This window comes from Micropterus salmoides, unplaced genomic scaffold (assembly GCF_014851395.1).
Source record: "Micropterus salmoides isolate LMB-PRFRI ecotype aquatic unplaced genomic scaffold, ASM1485139v1 Ms_hic_scaffold_19, whole genome shotgun sequence".
In the NCBI taxonomy this organism is placed as follows: Eukaryota; Metazoa; Chordata; class Actinopteri; order Centrarchiformes; family Centrarchidae; genus Micropterus; species Micropterus salmoides.
Window position 1 is genome coordinate 13,234,456 of NW_024041039.1, and position 17,525 is coordinate 13,251,980.

A 17,525-nucleotide genomic window follows, 5' to 3' on the forward strand; every position below is an offset into this window, starting at 1 on the left:
ATATTATTATTACAGGTTAAATAATATAATGTCTGAACAGCATTTAAATTTTTTAGCTAGTGGACATGGAGCTACAGTAGCTTCTTACTACTTTGTGTTGTTAGATAGTGAAATCTGTAACAAAATAACTTTTAACCATAGTTGACAAGTAAATGTAGTCAAATAAAAAGTGCAATATTTCCCTTTAAAGTGTAGTAGAGTAGAATAATAAAGCAGCATAAAATGACAATACTCAAGTAAAGAACAAATACCTCAAAATAGTAATTTTAGTAGCTGAGCCTTTAAAACTCAATGCATAACAAACAAACTATCAATCACACAAGATGAAGTCTGCAATCCCCATGTAGGGGAGGAAAGAAAAAATAATTAATACAATTAATCTATCACAGCATCATCATTTATATAAACATTTGCAACCAGGTGAGAATTTTTAAAAGGTTGAAGTGTTTCAAGACAAAATATCTAGTAGGCTTCACACTGTTTTAATAGACTCTACTTAGTTAGAGTTAATTTCTGATTGTTTAACCTTGTAATGACATAAATGTCTTTAAATCATGTTTGAAAACACTGAAATGAACTGCCACTGGATTGGTATGTTTCTGGTACTACGTTTGTGTTTAGTAATCCGATCCCCGTGTTAATAATATGCCAGAACTCATTCAAATCTCAAGCATGGTATTGATGATATACTTCATGAGTCCCCCAACATAGCCTTTTAAAGTAGTGTAAATCCTAGCATGTGTCATTTGTTTCTTTTACCCACAGTTATGAGCTGTTCTACTGTTACAAATTACCTCAGCATTCAGTGATGTGTGTGTGTGTGTGTGTGTGTAAACTGGTCAATGTGTCTGTGTGTATCTGAGCATGCACATGTACTCTCTTGTGTGTTTGTATGCTGCTGCGTGTGTGGTGAGTGAGGTAGAGAAGGACTGACAGACAGGGTAAAAGGGAGAGTGCACTTAGTCAAACTCAAGACTTTTCCATGACCTGGTCTCTATGGCATGCACTCTATCTGAGAGACTGAGTGAACTGTATAGCTTTGTCAGTATAAACTTCTCAAGGGTCAACGCATCACTTCAGAGGGGAACGGAAAAAACCTTGCTTTGAAACAAGCTCCCATTTTTTTTTGTTTAGTGCCAATTCACCTTCAAAAGAGAAGCACATCCACATGATTAATGATGCTTGTCCAAGATAATTTAGCAAAAGCAATTTGATCAGGAGCTCCTAATCATATTCCCTTTGAGAATTCCAAATATCTAAGCTCTCTAGTAAGAATCACAAGTCATTTTAATCCATTAGAAACATAAAACATGTACACTTTAGCTATGTTTGCTGATAAAAACAGCATGGAAGGTAAGCCAAGTTAAATGCAACTTCACGTTAACGGATAAACGTAGAGACCAACAACATTAATTCATGTTAGACATGTCTTTCTACTTACATAAATCCATGTGGGAGAGACAGAGTGACTTCTTTCAGGCATTGGACACTGTGTTTTGGTTTATTTTCAATGGACTCTATTGATAACAGTTTATAGGCTTTATTGAAAAAAAAAGTCATCTAGAGTTTGTTTTTTTAAACATTCTTCCCTCTAATGACCTCTTGTGCTTTCTTGGTAGTTCACAGAGGGGACATGGATGATTTAACTTGCGTCTTCTTCTCTTTTACCTCACCTTCTCTTCACACTGACAACATGTCTCGGCCTCGCACCTGTAACAGCACATGTACGTTACTGTAACTCCACTGTGTTTGTATCTGCGTTTATGTCCTGGGCCTATCCCCTCTCTCTTTTCTCTCTTTTTCCACCCTGGTCTTTAGGCAATAAGGCAAGAGTGGCAGGGCCATAAGCAGTCTATTTATATCAACAACAGCCTATAGGAGAGCACAGGCTGTGGCTTAGAACTTGAGGATGAGATGGAGATGTACCTTCCATCACCCTGTTAAATAGAGAATGAGTCCCAGGGTGCTTAGACTCATCCATCCACATGTGTTGTGGCTGTTAATTGTGCAGTTGCATTATGTCTTCTAAGATACTGAGTATTGAGTATGCTTGACTCTGATTAACTGTGACGTTGCAGACGCTTTGTTTTGATTAGCAATCAATACTTTGTGCTCCTCTGTTCTTGATTGGTGCATCACATGGCCTTGTGGGGTTTTCAAATGTCAAATATATTCCGGGAATATATTCAGGTAAAGGACAGATTACAGTGAAATGAGAAACTTGCAGGCATCTCGTGCATTTGTTAGCATTTTCCCCCTTCCATGGTGTTTATAGTGTCATTGGAAAGTACATTTTATGAGGGCATTTTGACACTATGCAAGTTCCCAAGTATCATTTTTGCTATGGTTGCATTTTACCATATCTCATCAAGTCTTATCTAAGTTGGAGAGACAACCAGTCTTTATAACATGTGCTTCATCCATGTCACAGTGCAGGTGTTCTTTATACTCTACCTCCTCCTCATCCTTCTTTTTCCTTTCCTGACCCCTTCACCTATTAATCCTCCCTCCTTGTTGTATGCCTCTCAGCATATCTTACTCTAGCTCTTCCCTTGTTGACAGTGCCAGATATGTGTCTGCGCTTGGTGGGCCATCTCCAGACAGGATATAAATAACTAGCAGAGTTTTTGCTTCGTGTCCTGAGAGCTCTACTTTCTTCTCACACTTAAGGAACCATGGGAAAAGAATCTTTCCCTTACGCACATGGCACTCATAATAACAGACATAGTTATACATAAAACCTCCAAGCACATGTGCCCGTTTGCAAGCTTTGCGCAAACAGACACAGACACAGTTATGAGTGCACACACAGAGATCTCAGTGGTTTATAAAGGAAGGTTGCAGTTTTAAAATAGCAAGGTAATAAGAACAGGGGCGATGTTTATAATGAAATGTTAACTTACGTTACATAACCTGCACTGTGGGAATGAGTGTATTTCTACTGTCATGTAAGTATGGGAAACTTGCTGAAACAACAGAATGGGATAAAAGTCTGGGAGATCGAAAAATAGAAAGAACAAGAAAACAACTACATTGGAGAAAAAAGTAAAATAAGGAGAGGGAGTGGAAAAAAGAGTTAATCGGATAAGTATTATTTTTCTCCTTGTGACATACCAGACTGAAGAGGGAGGGGTTGGTGTGAGTCTGTGTGTAGAGGAGTGACAGTGAAACAGCGTTAATGCGAACTATAGTTGGGAGTCGGGGAGAATTCAAGGGTTGGCAGGTCAGACTCTGCTGACACACTGGGATCAGTGATGGGATTGTTTCCACTGGAAAGAATTCCAAGAATGAACTAGAAGAGCTATCAGTGACTTTACTCAGAGCTCTGACAACAGTTTTAATACATTGCCAGGCACACACGCTCTCACAAACATTTAAAGATACTGTATCTCATGCCAACAATGGTGTGCGAGACACACTCCATTCCCCTATGTCAGTGAGTGACTCTCACGAAGTACTCATCTTACCATTTGCAAAATGAATGCTGTCACCTCTGACCACCAGCAGAGTAGTTAACAAACTGATGTGTAAGGAAATCACTTTCACACCAGAGATACAAGAGAATAATTTGTTAAAATCGGTAGTGGGGTTAATTAAAACACAAGGGTATGTTCATATGGCAGTAAAAGATTAAAGTCTGTGAGAACTTGATTTCAAATCATGATTTTTTTTAACATAAAATACTCATGACTAAATAAGCAACAATACAATTAAAAAAACATCCTCAGGAGTTATATTTTGGACATATTATGCTTATTCACTTTCTTGAAGAGAGTTAGAAGAAGATTGACACCACTCATATCTGTACAGTAAATGTGAAACTGAAGCCATTAGCGGGTTAGCTTAGCTTAAGCTTTAGCAGTTTTTGTATGGATTAAACAAACAAGATAAAACATGTTAATTAGGGGACTGGTAAACAGGTTTTAATACCTTTGGACAGAGTTAGGCTAACTGTTATCAGTCTTTGTGCTAAGCTAAGCTAAGCTAAGTAGCTACATATTAACTGAATGAAAATGAGAATGGTATCAGTATTCAAATCTAATTCTAGGGAAAACATTCAGAAACTCAGTCAAAGTGCTGTGTGACGTGGTTTGATCAGATTCAATTCATTGACAATTGTCATTGTGATTTATATGTTGCTAAATCCTGATGGTGCATGGAAGCATGTTATATTGCCCTTTCCAAACTAAACCCCGCCCACTTAAAACCAGTGAGAAAAATACAGAAATCTCTCAAGTGAAATAACTAAAACTGCTACTCGTTGGCACGAAATTGTGTTTGTGTAGGACTTCATAGTCAGAAGAAGAAAATGTGTTTTCAGGGCTTTTAAAGAAAGATATTTCTTGGTGTTGTAACTGAAAATTCCTGCTGTCTAGGTGATGGAAATACTGTCACAGTAGTATTTATAAATGCTGAACTTCTGTTAACATTTCTGTCAGGTCACAGTTTTAAATGCTTCGATTAGGTTTGATGGGGCAAAGCCATACCTGTCAGTAGTATGGCTGTTTTTTAAAAAGAACAGGTCAGACAGTCAACTTTCAGTTTCGGTGTTTAGAGCAATTCTCAGTCATGTTTTTCTAAAAAGTAAACCAAACCCAAAGAACAAAGAAGATCAGCGCACTACAAGGCCTCAGGGATTGGCTCATTGGCAATAAGTACATGTTGTTCATTGAGTGGGCACATTGCTTTATCAACTGATTTCTCATAAATGTTCAGTCCTTTCTCAGCTTTGCCCTTTTCAAGAATAACCTACTAGCGACATGTTTAGTTTTCAATGTTCTACTATTTTGCGTCATCCAAGTACTGTTTGTAATAACGCTTACAGGAGGCCAATGTGATAACAAGCCTTTATAGATTGCAATTATCACATAGACATAGCAGGTGACATCTGGTTTATTTTCTTTCACTTTCTGCTCACTTCTCTAACATGATTACAGGTTGCCTTTTTATTGTGAATGCCAGACGTAAGGTCACAAAAGATCTTTTATACAAAACCTGTGGGAGGAAAACAAATCACAATACGCAAAATACCCAGTAGAAGTAACGGTAGGAAGTAAGTGTTTTGGTGGGTTTGCAGTCCAGGAGGATATATGAGTGTGTCAGGAAGTGTGTTGCTTGTGTGTATTGCTTCTCTTGTTTGGGTGATGCTTTGGTGTCAAAGGCGATTAGATAGCATCACAAATTTTACAGTTGCATGAAGAAATTCTTTAAAAAAGAGTTGATCAAGCTGAGAAGTGGCTGAAGATGAGGAGCTGCAGCTCAAAATATCAAAATGCTATGGAAATAAGCTTCAGGGGGCTCCTTTCATATCTCTGTAAGCCCCCAAAACACAGGACCATTCTTCATTAAAGCTGAAGTATATTGCTTTCTCCAGTAATATTTGAAAGTCACATGATTGTGTATAGCTGGATGCAAGTTCAGTCAGTCTCTCTAAGGACTGTGGTTGTCCTTGTCTAACTTCTCATGATTTCTTCTTTCCATGATCTCATGACATTTTCTGCAGAGATCAAGGAGCAGTTAAGAAAAGGATAAAGGACATTCCTTTTGTAGCCTATTCAGAGCTAGCCACTGGCTCCCTATGCCCAACACACACTCGGCTGCTGACCATTATCAGCTGGGGGGTATTTATAACTCTTTATGCTCCATTTTTTCCAGGAAGTAGGAAGCAGGATAGAATGTCAGTTCATTGTTCCCCTTCCAGGAAGTGACTGTAAGGCCCTGAGAGTACCACCTTGGCCAATCTATCAGGCCCTTGGCCCCCAAAGGCCCTACTGCAGCAACTCTGATGGGCTATTCCCGGTACAGGGCAGTCAAACGTGACCTAGTGGGTCACTAATACAGTACATAGCAGCAAATCACCTGAGAAGTTTCCATTGTAACAGTGATCAGAAAGCTTTGTTTATTCCTGTAAATCCCCCAGTTCCCCATTAGAGCTTTTCCACTGAACCAGTTTATTAGTGTTGTATCATTGTGGTGAGTGTTTATGGGTAGAGCGTGAGGAGTTTCTTCCACAGGCTTTTATACCCTGTACTATCCTCAATGTCTGTAATTGTTAAGACTTCAGAGATTGGTAGAGCCAACCAACATTTTCCAAAATGCTGGATGGCATCATTTTAATATTGTAAACATGCAATTTTTAGGAACTTAGAAATAAATGCTGTTCAGTGCTCAGGAATGAGATTTTGTTGTAACTACAGTCAGATTGTGTGCAAGTTGAAGACAGGAAGTAGCATGTGGCCTGTTCTCGCTTCTACATATACGTATTTGATACAGGCATCTGTATTCGTAGAGAGGGAGATACCGAGCAGGAAGTACTACTGCTTTTCTAACCACTGCAGGTGAGGGGGGGGGGGGTCGCAAAAGGAAAATCAAAAACACAGAAGTAAAAGTCTCTTGGAAACGATACATTAAATGTGCTTGAGGACTACCCCAGTAAAACACTCATCTTGTACCATAAAAATGGCAGTTACTCTTCATAGTTATTCACAGTCAGATAGCAAATTCAAATGTTTATTTACAGTCTCTGTAATTGTCAGAGTAAAGTGGTCAAAATACCAAAAAAAAAAAAAAAAAAAACCCACACAGCACCACACAACCCCACACCACGAGAGAAAGATGCCAGCTAATCTCCCTGAGCTTTACAAAAACAATGTGGGACCTGTAGGTGACAGGAGAAAGAGATGTTCTGTACACAGCCCTAATGCCACTCAAATGAGAAATTACAAAAGAACAGATATTTCAGTCATGCTTGTACAACAGTCTTTCATTGTTTAGACAAAAGTGAAATCTTTTCCACAAATTGACCGACAAGACTTGTTCCACAGACAATAAGCAGTGATTTTAAGAGTGAACAAAAAACATTTAGAATTGCAATACAAAACAATGACAGAAGTTACTACCAGAGAACAAATAAGCTTTTCCATTAACAGTGTTTGGCAAACATTAGGACACATTTTATTGTGGGGAAAAAAACAAAACTGCCATACTGATTTGTGAATGCTGTCCTACAGCGTGAATTCTCCCGTGACCTGAACTTCACGGTGTCAAAAGTATGTTTTCATGAAGGAAGACTAGGAAAGACTTTCAGTTCAGGTGTGTACAGCTCAGAGCAATTCTCAGTCATTCTTTCTAAAATAAAATAAGTAAACCAAACCCCAAGTACAAACAAGATCAGCGCACTACAAGGCCTCAGGGGTTGGCTCATTGGGAACAAGTATTTACACGTCCTTCATTGGGTCTGTACATTGCTTTATCAAAAATGTCAACCCTTACTCAGCTTTGCCCTTTTGAATAATAACCTACTCATATCACATTTAGTTCACAATGTTCTACTGTTTTGCTTTGTCACCAAGTACTGTTTTGTCATAAGGTTTACAGTAAGCCAATGTGATGAGGATCATAGAATGACTGTGCCCTCATTGCATTACAAGCATTTGTACAACAGTTATCATATAAGCATAACAGGGCATGCTAGTTTATTTTCTCACTTTCTGCTCACTTCTCTAAAATTATTCCAGGTCGCCTTTAACTGAACGCCTGATGGAAGGTCACAAAACCAAACAAAAAAAACCAAAAAGACAACAACAACCACCACCCCCCTTTTATACCTATCTTGAGGGGGGAGGGGGGAATAAAATAAAAAAATCCCAGCAACATTTTACACAAAACACCTACTTCTCAAAAACAAGACAAAAAACATTCACTTCTCAGAAACAGACAAATCTATGGACAGCAGTGGCAATCACAATAATTAACATATCCAGAAATTAACACAGGTATGGACATTGTACTGTAGACAATAATCCCCATGGGTACCACAATAGTTCTGTATGCGAGTATGTAAGTCTCTGGGGTCATGACGCCAGCCATTTTGGAGTAAAGTACAGTGTACAGCCCCCCTGCAGTATAAGAGCTGTCCATGGAGCACCAAGCTGCCACTGTCCAACAGAACATCCTTTCTGGGCCGAGACACACGGTGGTAGGAAGTAAGTGTAGTTTAGGAGGTGTACATGTCCGTTTTGGTGGGTTTGCAGTCCAGGCGGACTAATAAGTGTATGAGAAAGTGTGTTGGCTGTGTGTATTGCGTCGCTTGTGGGAGTGATGCTTTGGCGTCAAGGGCAATGAGACAGCATCACGAGACACCGAATGTGTGTCTGCCAGTCGAGTCTGTTGAGTGCTGAGGTGCAGTGGAACCAGTGTGGGAAATGGAGGGTCCATCAGAAAGAAAGCGGGAACAAGACCGTATGGGTGCTTCAACACAGCCTCTAGTGCTGAGAATTCTGCATTGGCTGTCCATTTGGGATACTGCCATTATTCTGATCAACTTCCTCTTCCTCCTCTTCACTGACCAGAAACTCCTCTGGAGGCCAGCGAAGCTCCCCGCTCTCGACTTCCCCCTCTGTTGGCTCAACTACGATGGATGGCAGACGATCTTTGAGCTTACAGCAACGGTCAAAGTCTGACGGGTCGGGGAATATCTAAAAACATAGGTAAAATACTGGTTAGTATTCTTTCATTAACCTTGGGCATACATATCAATACAATTGAATTTCTGAACTGCAGAGTCAGCTGTCCCATATTGTAAGCCAAGAAGTTATTTGTGAGCATATTTCTGATTAGTGCCAAGTGTGCGATAGGCTCTAAAATACCACAACTTGGTCTTGAGCCTTGTAGAAGTGTTGTAGGCGCCACTACAAGGCTAAACAACTGTGGGGTAAGCAATGTGAAGACTAAACATCTGTGATGGGAAGTTGTTGCTTAAAATCCCAGTGGCATACCTGCTCTTGCCCAGCCCACATTCCTGTGGGCTGGGCATTTGCTGAAATGATGCTTTCCACATAGGAGCTCACATAAAAATAAAACATTGTACAAGATTTACATCAGTGGCTGTGTTTGGGTAGATGAGGCATGTCTAGTAAGATTTATGCTAAATGCTGTATCATGTTTAATCTAAATGCTTTGGAAGGCACTGTGCCAAGCAGCTGGTAGCTACTTATGAACCCATCTAGTATCACGTCACCCACTACTCAAAAGATTACAGAAGAGCATAATCATAGCATTTCAAAACAAACAAAAAAGTGAAGTTTTACTGGGACATATGTATAAATAAAAACATTTATCCCTATAACAATCAGCATTTAGTATAAAACACTTTATATTCCTTTGGAGATTGAGTTGTAAAAAAGATTTTGGAAAGAACATAATCAGCAGAGTTATCTGCAAATCCAGACTGATATGTCTGCTTATAAACGTAGCGCGCCATAGTCAAATGTTTGGATCTAAAGTGAAGGGCATGAGAGACATTCTGACAAGAGATTACATGCGTTCCCTGTCCTGGCAGGATTGGACGTCAACCTCAGACTTTGTTCTCAGGAACTGTAAAAAAGGCCCAGGGGAAAAAGCCTGCCACTCCTGGTCCAAGAACAGCATTTTTTGCTGTTTGGATAAAGTGGATGAATATTTTTAGACCTGCATATTTCACTCTAAGACATTGGGGGTGGGGGTGATGTTGCTGTCTGGGCAAAGAGCCGAGTGGAAAGAAAGCATTAGATGAGGCAGGAGAGGGACTGAGACAGGAGATCGAGGGGATCCAGCTGTGTCCAAGTCTGTTTATTCCATAGAAGACAGATGAGAAGGGAGGAAAAAGACAAAAAAAAAAGTTATGAAAATGCAGTGTGAATGTGAGAGTTTGTCAGGTTATGAAAGCATGTATGTCCATCAGCGTCTTTAACATTCTTCAAAAACCGATGCGTATAGAAGCATGCTAAGCGGTGCGATTATGTGTGCGAGCATGTCTGTGTTCATGTCTAAGGCCTGCATGTATCTGCATTTCCTGGTCTGCATCGACAATCCTCACTGTGCGTAAGCACTAAGCGGAGTTGGGCAGTGAGTGACCTTGCCTTTGGACCCCTTGCTAACACATGTCATAACTTGTTTCACATCCAGTGGCAGGAAGCATTGGTCAGCCAGGCACAATACTGGCTATTTTAGGATCTTCTGGGGTGGGTTGGGAGGGAGTGCACTCTATACGCCTGAATCATGACATGGCCTTTTGAGATAATTCAGTAAGCATTTGCTCATCTTTCTCCATTAGTAGGTCACATTCATTTCAGTAGATTAAAAAAAGGTGCAGCTGGAATTTAATGTTCACAGAATTTGAGTCAAAGCCCCCGCCACCCATAACGGAGGAAGTGATTGGTGGCAACCTCACTACCTCATACAGTGCTTCTCTATGGAGTGGCTGGGACCTTGGGCAAATGGCCATGGTGAGGAAATACAGAGCAGTGATGAAAGAGTGGAGAAGTGGCACTGTCTCACCCCCCCCCAAATCTGCTCCTCTCATCCTCAGACTCACAGCTGGGGTGTGAACTGTTGGGAGAGGAAGCCAGCCTTCCTCTGGGTCAGTCTACTTCCTCTTAGAGTATGTCTACATAGCAGTAGCAGGTCAGTGAATCAGTTTGTGTGTATGAATTCTCAACTTTCATACAAATGATTAGATTATATCAGTCTTGTATGAAACTAACAGGAATGGCTTTTAGCCCTGTGAGTTGTAAAAGCCTCGGCAGGTGGAATTTGCTAGAATATTTTGATACCCATGTCCTTACCACATCAGTAGTAACTCTGGTCCACAAGTTAAGATGCAGCTCCACTAATAATTAGGCCAACTTTATGTCCAAAATCATAAATGGTCTGACATGATGAATGTTTCAGTATTAAAAAATAGGGCCCCACCTATCCCCTCCCCCCTTTCCACCCTGGGTACATATGTGACACTAAAATAAGCAGGCAGCTGTGTGTTTAAGTAGTTTTGTTTCTAAGATGGCCCTTGAGCTGACAGTAAAACAAAGACCTTGTCAAGACCACCTGATGGCTGCTTCTCTCATCTCGTATCTAAGTAGTAAGGGTTAGAGTCTGTTTACAGTTAGAGTCCCTAAGTGTTAAAAAAAAAAAAATAATCGAGTGGAAGATGGGGAATCAAAGGAGTAAGATAAGCAAAGGTGAGAGACCTGCCCGTTTTTATTTTCTATTTAACTCACTTTTTTATATTTTCCTCTTAAACATTAAAGAATGATGTAGAATTGTGCATATATGCATAGCATTTCCACGTAACTACTCAAATCTGTACATCATTACGCCATTACACTTTAATGACTATTGTTAGCGTCATAATGATACACTATATAAGAAGTGGACGTAATTATCGTGACGTCACCCATTGGTTTGTGGACTGCAATTTTGAAGCCTCAAGTGTGGCCGATAGACCGCCGCCATGTTGAGTTTTTGCAACCAGTGGCACTGGACATGACCATATTTGGACGAGACGGTGGAGGTAACAGCTATATGTGGATCTAGCTAAGCTAGGTGCATCTGTAATTCATGTTAACTGTCATTTTAACATTGTCTAGCGAACAATAGGCTTAAAACTAAATGTACTCAGAGAAAGTGAACAGCCAACTCCTAATACAGCATGGCTGGTTAAATTTACACAGTGTTGTGGGTACAAGTCACTCTTGCCTGATTGACAGGTCGCCATGGTAACGCCTTGTGTTTACTGAAGTAATAAATCAGGTGAGCAGTAGGGTCATTTTACCCTTATTTCCAATGGAGCCAGACTTCTTTTTGCAACCAGAAGAGTCACCCTCTGCTGGCCATTTTGATAGAATGCAGGTTTAAAGGACTTCCGCATTGGATTCACATCTCAGACCGGTTGGTCATAATAGTAAAACATGGTCAAACTGTCCTAAAATGATTGTCATTTTAGGAAAAACAATTCAGCTTGGGCAGCGGTCTTAAAGGTTAAACAAAAAAAGTAAATAGAAAAAAAATCTCAAGTGTTCTTTTACACACACACACACACACACACACACACACCCTCCTTATGTTGATGTCAATCCAAGTCATGATAATAAATGGATAAAGACTGCCACAAGATGACCATGCGACAAAAAAAATAAAATAAAATAATAATGTTCTGGTAGGGTATTTGGATGGAAGTAGTCTTTCAGTTATACATACATGAATGCATGTGTGCCCTACCTGGAAGGAGAGTCTGTCCTTGCTGGGGCTGAGTCTCATGTCCTCCATGGGGGTGCTGTTGATCATCACCTCAGTCATATCTCGGCCGGGCACTAACACTGGGCTGCAGGGTTGAAAGAAAAGAAGTTATGTGATTAGATACTGTGCAATGGTAGTCCATATGGGGGGCTGAAATTCTACATATTAGGTGACAATCTGCCAATGAATGCATGCATCTAAAAGAGAAAACAACCACATCTATCAGACTGTCTGTATGCACACACACAGTTAAAGTCTGGAAATCATGGTTGTTTTACCTGTACACGTTCGACAGTTTTATTTATACTCTGCACATCTTGACCACAACACATCCAGTCCATGCTCTGCTACTGCACTGCAAAGCTGCACAGCTCATGCAGTGGCTTGCATAAGGTGGCCGTTTCTGAATACAGGATGATGTGCTCTTGCACTAGCAACTAGAAAACAGTCATTGTGAGAGTGTGCTGGGGGCGTGCTGTGGTATTTGACTGGGGTGGAACTCGATGCACTCAGTTCCATCAAAGCTTGGCCAAACTTTCCATTTTAGATGAAAGTAACAAGAGGTTGTTTATCCATGTTCAATGCATTCACTATCCAGCATTGTTGTAGTATATATATCCATCTCTCTCTCTCTCCCTCCCTCCCTCACATATACACACACACACGACTTGAAGCAGGTCCCAGGACTGACATAGATGCTGTCTTGAGACAAGATGCTGAGTGTCCTTCTCACGCTCTCTATTTAAAGCCTTGTGGTCAGTGGCCACAGGCTTGTGGTTTGTATGGTCACTGGCTATATGGAACAAAGAAAAACAGAACATGATAAGAGGTTCACTCAGAATCTCACATTTTCAATGGACTTGTTTTGTTTTTTTGGAAGAGATGTGGACTTCTCTCTAGTGCCTTATGTTAAAAATGTGTTTTTGGCTACAGCAGAATGGTGAAAAATTATACTGTGGTAGGGATTAAAACATTGTTAAAAAAAATATATATAAATTTTTTTCCATATCTCTATCTATCATGATTATGTAAACATGTTCCACAGAATTAATTTTACAACAGCCTAATTCATCTATCAAAACACCCTTGCTTCAAAGTCTATTAGCTAACTGGAAATACTGAATCATTTCAGTGTTTTGATAGACAAAGAGAAGTCCCCTTTAAAAATAAACAGGGTTGAAACCTACATTACTTTTACTTCCATCTGCAATTACAGTCTCTGGAATTTTTAAGTAAAGCACACAGTTTCATCTTTTTGTCTTCATTTATGAGTCATACCAACCCCCCCCCCCACACACACACACACCTTACACTCAATACTCTTCTTCACATATAACAATACAATCTTTAATTTTGTCTTTAGTGACTGTTGTGAGAGATAGGAAATCGAAAGAGCAAAACAATAGAAGGTAAACCCCCCCCCGATTAACGGTTTTTGTTTTCCATTTCATCCTTTTATTAATACTTTACACTGCACTGTAAATTTTACCGTCCTGTTTTTGGGGAAGATTTAAAAAAAAAACTCAATTAGGTTCTCCTCTGTCACAAATTGTCAGACCAAATCTTAACAGGGCTAAGTAGAATCTCTCTCTGTAGAGTTCTCCACAATCTGGGTCACAGTGCGTCTGGGCAGGGTCAAGTAGGGCTGAATGTTTTTCTTTGCCGTTGACTACTTTTACCAAGATTGTAGCGCAAGCAACCTGGATTTATGGTGTGAGAGATCAAAAAAGCAAAACAATTGAAGGTAAAAAGCCTGATTATGCAGATGTAAAGCACTTTGAATTGCCTTGTTGAAATGAAACTTGTCATGCCTTAAGTGAGACTATGTAACCTTTGAGAGAATAACATACCTCTACTTAGAAATAAAAACTTGAATTCATAAGCAATAAAATGCACTCTTGCTCAATTCGATGTTGCTCCCACCTTACTTGGTCTGGTATGACCAGCAGTTCATGGCAGCTAATGTTAGCAAACTTTATAAATATATTGCTGTGTAATTCACAGTTTGCTGACTTCAAGGCTCTACTTGTGCTGCTCTACCTTTTAGCAATTATTATACTTGTGTGGCCACAAGTGACATTATTCCGCAAAAATTGCATCATCTCACTTTAAATTCAGCAACAAGAACAAAAAGAAGTCCCCCCCTAATCTGTGGCGATTGGCAGTGATTTCACACACACCCTGAGGAGAAGAGAATGGCATGACATAGTCATGAGATCATTAACCCCTGAAGCAATGACATTTAACACACACACACACACACACACACACACACACACAATGTGGCTCTAAAATGAGAAGCTTCTGTTTGAATTACCGTAAAGTAACCTTTACCAACAGCCAGACAAGTCGACACAGGCACACTTTGCCTAAACAATACCCGGATATCCAAAGATAAAAATAAGGAGGCTTGAAGGATATGCAAGGTTTAAATATGGAAAAAACAGAATGTCAGCTGGGGCTGCTCTTGAACATATTTCATCCTTGAGTGGGAGCAGAGAGGGTGAGGCAAGCATGCAAAAAGCAGCAGAGGAGGGGACGGAGGTATGAACAGTGACAGTAAAAACCTGTGCAACGGAGGAGAGGGGAAGAGAAAGAAAGATAAACACTCAGGCCTTGCCAGTCATATTTCTGTTCGGGGATCGTATAAACATCCTGCTCAGCTAAGAATAACAGAACATCGGCCTAATAAAACATGAAGGGGCACAATGAGGAGGAAGTGGGGGTGCACAACTAACAAGTCAACCTGGAGAGGAAACAAACAGACTACAGTCACATCTACTACTGCTGCTGCTTCCAGTGTCAAGCAGGGCTGAGCTGCGTGCCCCTCCTAGAGTGGACGTTAAGTGTTCTGTAAGTAACCAACCTGTACATGTATGACACAAGATCATCATGGACCACAACTAGTTAGTCTACACCCAAGAGTATACATTTGGAGGGCATGTCTGAATGTGATGATCCCGCAACACCACTATAGATAAGTGACAAACCGTCTCTAATGATTGATGTGTGAAGCTGGTAGTAAACCTCTTTACCTCCTGACCCAGTCAAGATCATGCAAATGCAAACCTAGTCCTGCTAGCTTTGTAATGCCACATGCAGCCAGGACACAGATGGACAGCAGGTACAAGACACACAAGTCATGTACCTTATGTCCAAAACAGGTATTGGAAAGGATTACTAGAGTTTAGAGCTGAAACCATTTGCTGATTAGGTGAGCGACAGAAATTATCAGCCAATAAGTCAATTTATCAGAAGTAATATTTCTAAACAAAAAACAAACAAAAAAAAAATATTAAATATGGTGGTTTTCTTAAGTCTTTATGACAGCAAAATAGTCTTAGACTATGAATAAGTAATTGGGAATAGTTGGCACATTAATCAATAATGGAAACAATCTTCTGTCACAGACCGACTGCAATTGACTTATACAATATTTTTAAAAGCTACAGTTGCTTGAAAGATAAGTTAATCCGTGATCCTACATGACAACCTAGCGCAATGTGATATTCTCTGTTAACCCTGTAGATTACAACCACTGAGGTACAGACAAATGCGCTGACCCAGTGATTGCATCTTGAATTATCAAAATGGTTTCCCCTCTGCCACCCCACAGTTCTTACTACTACTACTATCATAAATCTCAGCCTGTGTGGCGACAGGGCAAATCTGCTAACGTTCCGTGCTAGCGCTGAGCTTTTCCACCGGCAGAGTCACACAGCTCTGCAGGTATGTGGGTGGCGCAGGGACTGAGTAAGACCCCCAGAAGTGTGCTGGAATGAATGAGTGTATCCAGATTCCTGTGGGTTCAGTCTGCCACTGAAAACACATCATGGATCAGTTATCACTCCAGTGCCTTATGGTAATGCTAGTGATGTGTGTGGACCAAGTTTTAAACATATGCTGCTATCTGTCTGTCTTGATATAGCTACTGTTGTGAGAAAAAAAAAAATAGTCTTCCTGATTACACAGAAAACCGCAGTGCAGACATTAAAGGCTTTAGTTGAAGTTGTAGCATGCAGATCCAAATCATACTCAAACATTTCTAATCATACCTTTGAAATAAAACTAACCCTTAAGAAAAAAGTTAAACCCTGTTTGCGGATTTGTCATACAAGTAGGCTAACATGACAGAACAGAGAAGCATAGGTCTACTGTAAGTAAGCACAGGCAAGAAAGCAAGTGTGGTTACAGTAAAGAGGTCGATTCTGAACTTCCTGGTAGAGACAGGCAGAAGCCTGCTGAGGTTTGAACAGTGCTCACAAAACAAGGTTTCAAAAGACACTTGCATATTTTCTCTACAGACAGGAAAAGATTCGACAGATAACAGAACAGAAAGTCTTAACAATGCACTCTATGTCTGTGTTGAGAAGTAAATCAAGAAGTTAGGAGGTACTGACTGCCAGAAGAAACTGATAATAGATAGTAGGAATAGATAGAGTGCATCCATGCACTGCACTTGCAGCAATAAAGACCAAAGGATGAAAGCTTTGTCTTACTCCATTCAAATGTTTAAGGATACAGCAAAGTAAGCTTGTGTGCTTCCTGGTTTTAAAAAGGGTATTGAAAAAGGGTGTTAAAGTACGTTTTATCCCTAAACATCAGAAAATGAAGACACCTGTGACCACTATGACCTTTCTGTATTAGCACATGCAACAACATTTGTCAAGCTGGGGTCTGACAACCATTTGCTTCCAAACAAAAAAAAAACAACAAACACCACACCAACAGTGAGACCTAAAATTTTCAATTTCTGGGGCAACACCCCACAGAAAATCTCAAGAGGGAACAAGAGTGGGTGTAGGAACAAAGGTGGCTGATTCTGAGGGAAATCACCAAGCAAAAGAAAGCACAACTATGTAGTTAAGTGTTCCCATCTGTCAGGTGCAAAACCTACAGATCTAGCTATTCATTCTTGATTTAGTAGTTTCAACCAAATAGCTAGAGGGGTAGTACAAATAAAGCTAAACATTGACACATGTGAAAGTCGAAAAAGATGCCAGTACTCACCAGTATATCTGCGGGGAAAATACAGACATGAATTCACACCTGCTGTCAAGTCTAATGATTAGGGGATGTAATTACAGTCACTGACTTCTCTCTACTTTTACTGCCTTTTTTTCTCCAAAGCAGCACAGTACGCTCACGCAAACCGAAAGTGTAACTGTGCGACGAGTCTGACAGCCACGGGAAGACAACGTCGCTCTTTAAATTGGTGCGTCTGATCAGCAGCCCAGTTGTGTTGAGTATTTATGCAAGAGGCGTGCGCTCGGTCGGGCACAGACACACCTCCTCTGTAGACGGGTCAGAAAAACTTCAATGGCAGCTCATTATCAACAAGAGCCAATCAGAGCCCAGGTGACTCGAGCTCCTCCGCCCCACCCCCAGCCCCAATGACGACAGCAGACACTGAACCCGCTCATTGGGAATGGACAAGGAGATACTGCATGATGCTATTGATTTGTAGTCTC

General features: G+C 40.4%; 1 protein-coding gene across 1 annotated transcript; it reads right to left on the reverse strand.

Annotated features, from left to right (window-relative positions):
- Positions 1-6,496: 6,496 nt before the first annotated feature.
- lbh (LBH regulator of WNT signaling pathway) lies at positions 6,497-17,288 on the reverse strand. Its single transcript, XM_038728211.1, has 3 exons — positions 17,065-17,288; positions 12,037-12,139; positions 6,497-8,477 (listed from the first exon to the last, which is right to left on the reverse strand). The coding sequence occupies exons 1-3, from the start codon at positions 17,091-17,093 to the stop codon at positions 8,265-8,267; spliced, it is 345 nt and encodes a 114-aa protein (XP_038584139.1). The 5' UTR covers positions 17,094-17,288; the 3' UTR covers positions 6,497-8,264.
- Between the last annotated feature and the right edge of the window lie 237 nt (positions 17,289-17,525).